At 42.5% G+C, this 10,654-nt stretch overlaps 1 protein-coding gene across 2 annotated transcripts; it reads right to left on the minus strand.

The window, feature by feature from the left end:
• Positions 1-612: 612 nt before the first annotated feature.
• On the minus strand, positions 613-9,820 carry p2ry12 (purinergic receptor P2Y12). Of its 2 annotated transcripts, XM_086036894.1 has the most exons (4): positions 9,666-9,820; positions 6,734-6,985; positions 2,381-3,017; positions 613-2,315 (listed from the first exon to the last, which is right to left on the minus strand). In XM_086036894.1, the coding sequence occupies exons 1-4, from the start codon at positions 9,699-9,701 to the stop codon at positions 2,263-2,265; spliced, it is 978 nt and encodes a 325-aa protein (XP_085893020.1). In that variant the 5' UTR covers positions 9,702-9,820; the 3' UTR covers positions 613-2,262. The 2 variants fall into 2 exon arrangements, with proteins under 2 accessions (XP_085893020.1, XP_085893019.1); XM_086036893.1 differs by having other exon boundaries at positions 613-3,017.
• Between the last annotated feature and the right edge of the window lie 834 nt (positions 9,821-10,654).

Genomic DNA, 10,654 nt, shown 5'->3' on the forward strand with positions numbered 1-10,654 from the left:
ATTCCTGAGCCACTGGATGGCAGCTGCTACACATCCACTATTAGCAACACAGTATAATGCAAGCAGAAGTAACTAAATTGAACAGCAAGCTGAATAGGTTAAATGCCTTTTAAAACTAATTTTAGGGCACAGCCATTTGTTATCAAAATAGCTGTCAATGTAACATTAGAAACAACCGAACAAACAACCAAACAACCAACCAACCAAACAAACGTGCGTGTGTGTGTGTTGTGTTTATCCACTAGATGGCCTCAAACATGTTCTAATTAATTTTAATGGCATTCCATATTACTACTACTTCTGTATTGCTTGATATAGCATGATCACTTTAAAACATACAATACACTACAGTACAGTAATGGTTGGCATTACTGTACAGACTTCTAGCCAACTCAATACATTTTTAGTTCTCAGTAATATAAATCAATTAGTGAATCAATCTAACTTTATTGACAGTGCTTTTCACACCATAATGTCAACCAAAAGCCTCAATACCAATTAAAGAACAGTTATACAGAAAACTCCAATTCTTTAGAGTCAACATATGACTTTTAAAAATGATTAGACAACTTGTTATAAACATAAAAAAATCAGGCTGTAAAGTACAGAAAATACATGAATTCTCATTTTTAATGTTGAACAGTCAACCCGGTGCAAAAAGACTCTTTATCTACAACATACCAGGTACTTAACTTCTAACAATAGGCATCATAATAATCAATTAATAGTTTGAGCTTCATTAGTGTGTACAGTAATTGATGGTTGATTCATCATTTCTTGGAGGCAAAATCGAGGGCACTCTGGCTGATGGAGAATGTCACTCTGAACTAGTTGCTGTCTAAAGCGGTAACATGATGTGGGTAACTATGGGAAAATGAGGTACTTGCCATGTAAAAATTCTTGTTATTCTCCTCAATACAACATTGGCATGGAGGCAGATCCAGAACATTCAGAGAGTGTACTAATGCAGAGCAAGTCTGACACCCAGTTTTGAGTTTCTGCACTTGAATCTTGGCTGTGGCTGTGCATTTTGTACTAGGGCCATCCAACCACCTCTCACAATTATACAAACCTTCAATACTGTTCAAAAACTTAGTGCAGTACAACAGTTGGCAACTGCGCCACATACGTCACCTGGATACATAAAACCTATCAACAAGATACATCATTCTCACCAGAGATGCGGATTAATAAATGAATGAATGTATGCAGATCACTACAGGTGTGTTTTGCTTGTGAAACTTTACTTGCGGGCGGCACGGTGGTCGACTGGTTAGCACGTCCGCCTCACAGTTCAGAGGTCGAGGGTTCGATCCCGGCTCCGGCCTCCCTGTGTGGAGTTTGCATGTTCTCCCCGTGCCTGCGTAGGTTTCCTCCGGGTACTCCGGTTTCCTCCCACATTCCAAAAACGTGCATGGTTAGTTGATTGGACTGTCTAAATTGCCACTAGGTGTGATTGTGAGTGCGGATGTTTGTCTCTGTGTGCCCTGCGATTGGCTGGCAACCAATTCAGGGTGTCCCCCGCCTACTGCCCAAAGACAGCTGGGATAGGCTCCAGCACGCCCGCGACCCTTGTGAGGATAAGCGGTATGGATAATGTATGAATGAATGAACTTTACTTGCCCCGCGACCCTATATAGGATAAGCGGTTTGGAAGATGACATGACATGACTTTACTTGCTCTGACCAACCAGAGGACGGAAAAATGCTGACGTTATTCAAGGCCCACCAAGGCGAATTTGAAACTGATTAGTGAAAGAAACTGTCACATTCCTAATACAGCATCGTTGCATTAGCTAGCACTACATTCTAAAGGCCCTCGACTTATAACTTGTTTCCACACTATTTCATTTGGTTAAACCACACTGAATGTGCAACTAGTCTTGCCATGTCTCACCCCGTGACATCTGAATTTTGGCATGTTTTATACTGACCTCCCGACCTCGACCTCCCACCAACCAAATCCCTAAACCCCCGGCCCCTACCCTGTCTTGTCTTTACTTGAATGTGCAGTTTAGATTGACATGGCAGCACAAAGAAGCTGACAACTGCTTGGAAAACTAACGTCCACATACACGTACTGGAAGCAGTGCAGCCAAGATAAACTATGGAATGAAGAGAATAGACAAATATTAGAATGTAGGTTGTCAGTGCTTCTGCAGAGAAGGCCTTGTCACCCTGACGGTCCAACACTGGCACACAGAGGTGTTTCAGAGGGTGGTGCTGCTAGAATCAGTGTCTGAGCCACTCTCGAGCAGCCAGCTACAGGTGCCGGGTGGTAGCCTGAGGGTCTTGAATAGGGTGGTCCTGAAAGACTTGCAGAGGAAGAAATAGATGAGCGGGTCCAGGAGGGAGTTGAGAGACGACAGGAAGAGCGTACTTTCTTTGAGCTGGAAGAAGAAGAGCTTGAGTCGGCAGTCGAAGAGGAGGCCCCGTGTCTGGCTCATTGTGTACGGCACACGAGCGAAATGGAACGGCACGAAGCACACGAAGAACACAGCCAGGACCAGGAAGACATTGGTGTTCATCTTCCTCTTGGCTTGCTGCTTCTGCTTGGCCGAAGCCCTGGACCCCACAGGGCCTCGAGCCTTGGTGCGTGAATACGATTTGTACAGCTCTTTGGTGATTAGAGTGTAGCACACAATCACAATTAAGAGGTTCCCCCAGAAAATAACCTGACACACGTGGTTGACCACCTCGTGCCAGTAAAGTCCAGCCTGCTCCTTTAGGTCGCTGCACTTGAAGTACGGCGATCGTGGCATCTTACCGGTCAGTATCACGTTGGGGAGGCAGATCGCCAGAAGGGCGATCCACACTACGGTGGAGAGGAGCTTCCTGTGGGCCAGCCGTTTGGCATTGGTGCCCTTGAATGGCGTCAGGGTCTTCCTGCAGCGGTCAATGCTGATGAGGCCGAAGAAGAGGATGCTGATGTACATGGTGAGGTAGAAGAGCACCGAGGAGACCCGGCACACGAATATTCGCAGGCCAGTGGAGGCCATGTTGGAATCTGATAACACCTGCAGCAACACAGAATTCATAGAGGAAATGGTCAGCCCTTCATTTGGTATACCTACACAATGTCATGTGGATCTCCCATACATCCGTTGAATAGGCAAGGTAAGCTAGTTTTGTTTGGATGCACATTTCATGCACAAGATAAGGCAAAAGCATTTACTTGGGGCTTCACTTCACTTCGGTCGGCAACTTATTCCATTTGCATGCAACATAACAGCTGACCCGAGTTTGCAGACCTCAAAGCCCTACTGGGTTACATTTATATATTCAAAAAACATTTCGTTAATGTCTTCAGGACCCAAACCAGTCGGTGATTTATAAACCAGTGGCAGAATCTTAAATTCTATTCGATACCTGACTGGGAGCAAGTGTAAAGCCTATAGGACTGGAGCAATATGTTCTGATCTCATTGTTTTCGTCAGAACCTGAGCTGCAGCATTCTGAATGAGCTGCAGCTGTTTGATGCCTGAGGGAGTCCAGTCAGAAGACCATTACAATAATCAAGTCAAATGAAGATAATTTAGCATTTATTTTCATTATGTGTGGCGTGTGAGCTGGAACCTATCCCAGTTGTTGAGTGGCAGCCACTCCGATGTATACCCTGCCTCTCAACCAAAATCCGTTTGGATAGACTGGGGTGGAGCTACGACTTTTTTGGTGGGGTGGCTAGGGTGACACAACAACTCACTAAGTGATGGCTATAAGATGACATGCTAACTGTACCTCACAAATCAGCAGTTGTGAGGTCTGTCTTGCCTAGATAATGCACAGCGCCTAAAATCTTATTTTTAATCATACCATCCACAGTCAGGGTTTTAAGTAAATGTACACATACTTATAAGCTTGACCACCACAATAAGCAGCAACTAATTGAAGTGAAATACAACATTTTGCTGAAGTTAATTTACTAGATAATGCCTTTTTCTTTGCTTTTGTATTCTATCTCTTTTGTATTGCATCTCATGCGCTAATTTGCTAGCTAATGGCCAATCAGTGCTGAACACCAGTTTGCATACTGGCGATCAATGACTCATTCATTTAGGAAGCACGATGACATAACGTTCTCTTAATTCTTCAAAATTCTAGACCAAAAAAAATTGGATTGTTTAGCATGGTTGTTTTGTGGGTCATTCAATTGACCCAACTGTTGGGGTTAAATGAATAACCCCAAAAGTTGTGTCGGTGCCTTTTTGACAGAATTTGGGTTATTGTTGACCCAACTATTTTTAAAGTGTTGTTGTTGTTATCCTTTCGGCTTTTCCCCTCAGGGGTCACCACAGCGAATCAAGTGCACGCACGATTCGCATGATTGATTTGGCAACGCATTTTACGCCAGATGCCCTTCCTGACGCAACCCTATTAGCAGGGCACACACACACAGACACCATCACTGAGCTGGAATCGATCCCACGCTGCCTGCACACAACTCTGCGCGTGTACCACTACACTATCAGTGACTGGTAGCTATTTTTAGAGTGTAGATCAGGGGTGGGCAATTCCGGCCCTCGAGGGCCATCCTGCATGTTTTCTATGTCACCCTGGTGCAACCCACCTGATTTAAATGATCAGGATCGTTTTCCAGCTTCTGCGGACCTTGCTGAAGATATGATCATTTGAATCAGGTGTGTTCCAGCAGGGAGAGATGGAAAACAGGCAGGATACAGGCCCTTGAGGGCCGGAATTGCCCACCCCTGGTGTAGATGGTCAATATAAATTATGGGGGCAGAGCATCAACATGCCTCAGTGTCAAACAACTGCATGGAGATGGCAGCAAGGTTTTTGCACCAAAGAATCACGTTTATGAAAATATTCCTCTAGACGTGGGAGTGGCCAGGGGATAGCGGCTACCATTGGTCACTGCATAGCTCTACCACTGGGGATAAGTCCACCAGCGAGCTTAAAGGGATGGTTGGGCCGGGATGGCTGGGCCGAGATGGCCATGTTTTCACTAACAAGTTCACTTTATATATTTTTTGATCAGGAAAATGAAAAGGGTTGTAATTTTCTATTTTATCAATAAATTTGGGAGAAATTACGAAATAAGTGACTCCGTGAATAACACCTCTTGTTAATGAGGAGAATGGCCGCGCCTCCTACGGTTCTATCCTTGTTCGGTCAGAGTCACTGGACGAACCGATTACAAACTCCCCATCAATCACGGCCGAACATTATTATTTTTGTAAAGGTATAATTTCTTAACAGAGCTCTTGTTTGTGCTGTATCTCATTACATTTGGTCACATGTCTGAAGAACTTTGCAAAGGATTTCACCTTAGTAAAGCTGTTCACAGGCAAATAACTTTTGGAAGTTCAAACTAAAGTGAAAAATGTTTCTGGCTGCCGATTTGATGCCATAAAGTGCTCCATGAATCTTTTAGATGACTATATTCCCATGTGAAATGTCAGACTGCTGTTTACTACCATTTCATTCGCCTCAGTCTATACACAGTATTACATTCAGCAGACTGGATGGCTTATCGTCAACACATTTACAACGTGGCAGCCTCAAGTAGTGCACCTTAGTGGGAAGCGACATATCTATAAATTTGTAATGCAATGGGTGCATATAATTTCTGTATGGTTCTCAGAGGAGCACCAGAGGTTGTTGCATGGTACATTTCTTTCCGACCCACCTCATTGGATGAACTTAAAGAACATATGTGTGTGAAATGTTAAAGATGAATTGATTTACATGACACCAGAATCATCAGACAAATCTTTTTTTTTTAAATTCCAATGTTAAATATAAGTAGCATTTTACTGGAATAAATTGTAAGAAAGTTATGAATCTCTCAGTGTGAAAAAAAATCAATTTCTGGCCAACTTTTTAATACAAAGTCAATGACCTATTTGCTAAATCTCAAGATTCGAACTTCATTCTCAGTATGATACTGCACACTTCTACACCAATGCAAACGTCAAGCACAATCATTAACATACTCACAACCCTGCCGTATTTCAACTAGTGGGCCTGCTGGGAACATATTCTTGTTTGGGTTGACTTCCTCTTTAAATATTCTCGCTATGTCCCCTGGCGGGCTCCGGGCAAGTCACTGTGGTTGTGTTGGCAGCTAAATGCTCTCATGGTTATACAGTTGTAAGCAATTCAATCCACTTGCGATACTCCCAGTCGGTAACAGGCTGTGAATAGGAAATTAGCCAGCTAACGAGCTTTAAATAATTTGTGTGAATCATGAAACCTCTACCGTTAGCATCTCGCCCACAGCATGATGGACTTTTTTTTTGGGTGGCTGGGAGGACGGACTGACGGAATGTAAGGACGGAAGCATTTTAAAAGGATGAGAACGGGCAGGGTCGGAGGACAATTATTTTTATGAATTCGGACAGAGGGACGAGGACGAAAAGGTGCCCAGGTCGCGGACGAAGGACAGACCGGCAAAAAAGGGTTAAGAGTCCATCTCTGTTCATAATTCTTTTCAACTTCTATCTTAAAAAAAACAGCCACCAAACATGATGCTGCCGCCACCATGCTTTATTTTAGGTTTGGTGAGCGTTGTTGTGTTGGGTCAAACACACTTTTTGGAATTATGGACAAAAACTTTAACCTCAGTCTCCAAATTTTGCAAAAGCACTCTTGAAATCTCCCTTCTGCATGTCAGAAACTGAAATCTGCACAAAAGTCAGGTGAACGAATCATTACACCATCAGTGACTGTCATCTATCTTAATCCCACATGAAACAATCTCCTTGGGCCTCACCTTGAAAGGGAACGTGAGGGTCATGACGACGTCGGCGACCACGATGTTCTTGAGGTAGATGACGAAATGGGAGCGAGAGGGGATACGTAGGAACACCCACACCGCCAGGCTGTTGAGCGACAGCCCAGCAAGGAACAGGATGGAGTAGAGGACGGGAAAAATCACCGTCTTCACGACATTGTCACGGGAGCAGGTCAGGTTGCTACGATTGCCTTGGAAGACAGTCGCGTTTGTGTCCATGAGGAGAGTTGTCTGAAAAATTCAATACAATTTTATTTATGTAGCACCAATCACAACAGAAATTGTCTCCGGGCATTTTACACACAGATAAAGAGAAACACTCCTTACTGAATGGAAAGAAACATTAACACAAGGCTGATTTTGCTCTTATATTGGCCGTAACTTTTGGGTTCACAAATTAACAGCGAATTTTAATCAGAGAAGGCTATATGTATACTGTATTTGATGCTGATTTAAAAAATGTCTTTACTGCCTTTCTAGCATCGGGTTTTTGAGATATTTTCATTTTTTATTTTTAAATTCGACCAATAAAACCTTTTGCAGCACAGATTTTACAATGTGCTGTAATTTATAGCTATGATGTCTGTTGCTGACCCTCTCCCATTATCCATAAACAAATAATAAATAAATAAAAACAGAAATATTTTCTATATATTACTTCATAACATATTATATTATTGTTATTATATTATTAGTAGTATGAAAACCTGATGTACGTCTCCTAGAAATTAGGGAAAATTTGAAATCAGCACAGAAAAATGAATCTAGAATAATGTACATGCATCTCTGATTAAAAAAACGAGTAGAATTTGTTGAGGTTTAACTTGCATTAAACTGTTGCATAATTTTAAAAGGTGCATACCTATAAAATAAACGTACCAATTTCTCCTCTATATCTAATCTTTGGGCCAATTAAATGCTCCGTTTACTACATTTTAATCATGTGCAACCGATGTACATGTTCAAATTAAGACTTGCTTTTCCAGGGTACGGGACATCTTTCAAGCAATGCTTTCAGCCAGTAAAATGTCAGTGAAACAAAAATTAATCCACATTAATCCTGAGATTTGAAGGAAGGCAATGCTTCTTCAAATTTTCCCTCTCAAATCCTCCACTCATGCCGGTAGTTTTATGTTTTTATTGCATTTTACCGAATACCATCTGTCCCATCCCTATTACCTAAAATGGGGGGATCCTTGGAAAAGTTTCTCTCCGGTTCCCTGGACCCCCAAAAGTTTGAAAACCCCTAGAGTATTGAGGTTATTCACTGACCAGCTGGCTTTGTCCCATGAAGATCTCTGTGAACAGACTGATGTTTGACCGCTGAAGTCCAGTTTAGATGCCTCCAGTCTAATGTCACATTGAGTGTCTGACTGCAGACTTTTGCTTTTCCTTCTGCTTTCTCTTTTCTGTCTTGCGGAAAGGCTGATGACGATTGAAAAGCCTAATCAAGTGGCACCAAAAGGCGACGCCAACCGGAAGAAATGGTTAGGAAGCATCGCAACATGTTACATTGCTTTCTTTAATAATTCGTCTTGTCTCTGTTGATGACCACAATGAGTGTACATGGTCGTCTGTCCGGATGTCCTTTCTGTTGACTGGTTGTCTTGCCCAAAATCACCAGAGGTAGGCCCCACACTTCATGCAATTTACTGAATAGGCAGTAGCAATGTATGTGGAGGGAAGTCATGAGATCTTATGATACATGCCAACATGGACATGCACATCATATCCATCCATGTATTTTCTATAGCACTTGTTAGAGGGGAACTCAATTAGGAATAGGCTCCAGCAGCTGAACTGGAGAATATTCCAGCTGATTTTGGGACGGAGTGGTGTACACCCGGACTGTTCTCCTGCCAATCAGACAGTACATATAGAACAACAACCATTCTTTCTCACATTCACACCTATGGACAATTTAGAGTATTCGATGAACCAATGAATGCATGTCTTTGCATTAGGAGCATAGGGAGAACATGCAAACTCCAAAAAGGAAGGCCAAAGATCAGATTCAAACCATGAACATCAGAGCTGTAATGCGGAGTTGCTGACCACTATTACACCATGATGCCCTCTGAACAAATTATTTGCTTGAAACGGAACCATTTTTCTGAGGAACTGAAAACAAGCTCCGTGTGGGTTGCTTTCCATTTTGCATCACATGACCTTGAGATTTCTTTCCCCCCGGTCATGTGCCAACTGAGATTAATGCTGAAACTTCCTCTGTCTGCGACCGAACTGAAATGTCAGCATCATTCAGTTCCTTAATTTGTACTCATGCACGAACACCTACAATATATACATACTGTAAATGCTGTACATGCAATCAAGGCTGAACTTTCTTGCCAATGCAAAATGCCTTCAAAAGATGAATACCTTTAGCACTGCCAAATTGTTAAATTTAAAAACAAAGCAAATGACACACATGGTTGAAAATGCTGATTTTTAACTACGAACAGATAAAAGTTAAGTTATGTGTTTGAAGTCAAAATTAAGTCAAGCCAACTTTAGTCAAACGAGTCCCAAGCCGAGCCCCCCAAAATAATGATCACAGCATTAATGCTTGTCTTTCAGAATTTCCACAATATTTTGACACATAATCTTTGTGTGAATGCTTGTTTAAGCATTTCCTCTTTTTGAATATAAAGTTGCATTAGTAATGACCTTCTCTCGGAAGTAGCCTAATAGTTTTTGATGCACATGAATTACATTGCAAGTGCATGTCTCTTAGCAACCAATCATTCATGCATTTGCAAAGCATCATCACAAGGGTCGCCAGCGCTGGAGCCAATCCCTGCTGATTTTCTGCAACAGAAAGTGAACACCCTTGACTGACCGCCAACCAATCGCAGGCCTGTCTAACAACATTCACAAAATGGAATGTGAACAAACAGCCACGGAGACAAACCTGCACACATGGAAATCCCCATCGGCTACTTATCATACAGAGAGGAAGAGAGGAATGAGGTGAGAAACACACAGCTGGCCCGAATATCCATTTAGAGTCAGCTCCCCTCTGCACACATATAATGATTTTTCCTCACTGCAACACTTTCCCCAAGCTACCACACTACCCTCTGAGTCACCACTGTCACTTGACAAATCACAAGTCTATTGTTGCCGCTCAAGATAAACAAGCACTGCAAACAGGAAGCTGAAACAGGGAGGTCTAATCTTCCCCTTAACAACGCTCGTAAGAGATCGTAGAAAAGGTGATGGCAAGAGGACTCTGGTCAAACAAATACAAGTGCAAGAGCTGCAGCATCTGTGTGCTGACAAACTGCGACCTCTCACCGTTAGAAACAACAGTCGACAGTCGATCATGTTGTCATTGTGGCAGGTCGACGTAACCTTTAACCGCACAGACGGTGGTCCATGTCTTTTGCGTTCATGCATCTCCTTGGTCAGGTCATAAACGTAGGCCAGTTGAAATGCGTAGGTCGCACTTTGTTTGGACAGTATAAGGTTACTTTGAGCTAGCGCTGCTGGCCCACTATGGAGGGCTGGTGCCAGGGTCTGTCTTCCACATGGCTTTCTCAAACATGGTATTATCTGCACGTTTATATTGTACATGGTTTATGCCCAGAATGTTGAAAATCGTGTATTTGGGAGAAATACAACATGCATTTTCTATCTTGCAGCAGACACGTTTTTTCTATACAATGCAAGTGTGATGACCTATTCCCGCCCTCTCTGGTACTCACAAACAAAACACTTTTACTTTGTTATTATTTAAAAGCTAAATAGTCGCATCAAAAAAAGAACATGTTTTGCTGCCCCAAAACTGCTTACATGAAGGAAAACTTAATTATAGACATAATTGACCAAGGAAGTAAGGCAAGTGAGTGCTTTTGTGCCGCCTGACAACGTATAGTATCCTTGCACAGCTGCACAAAG

Source organism: Filicampus tigris, chromosome 7, assembly GCF_054856515.1.
Source record: "Filicampus tigris isolate MCC_2025a chromosome 7, RoL_Ftig_1.0, whole genome shotgun sequence".
Taxonomy (NCBI): domain Eukaryota; kingdom Metazoa; phylum Chordata; class Actinopteri; order Syngnathiformes; family Syngnathidae; genus Filicampus; species Filicampus tigris.

Coding starts and splice junctions, on each gene's coding strand:
- p2ry12 (XM_086036893.1), bottom strand. CDS start 9,701: ATGATAAGTAGCCGATGGGGATTTCCATGTGTGCAG. Junction 6,986..9,665: donor GGGGATTTCCATGTGTGCAG/GTTTGTCTCCGT, acceptor TGAATTTTTCAG/ACAACTCTCCTCATGGACAC. Junction 3,018..6,733: donor CCCTCACGTTCCCTTTCAAG/GTGAGGCCCAAG, acceptor GTGTTGCTGCAG/GTGTTATCAGATTCCAACAT.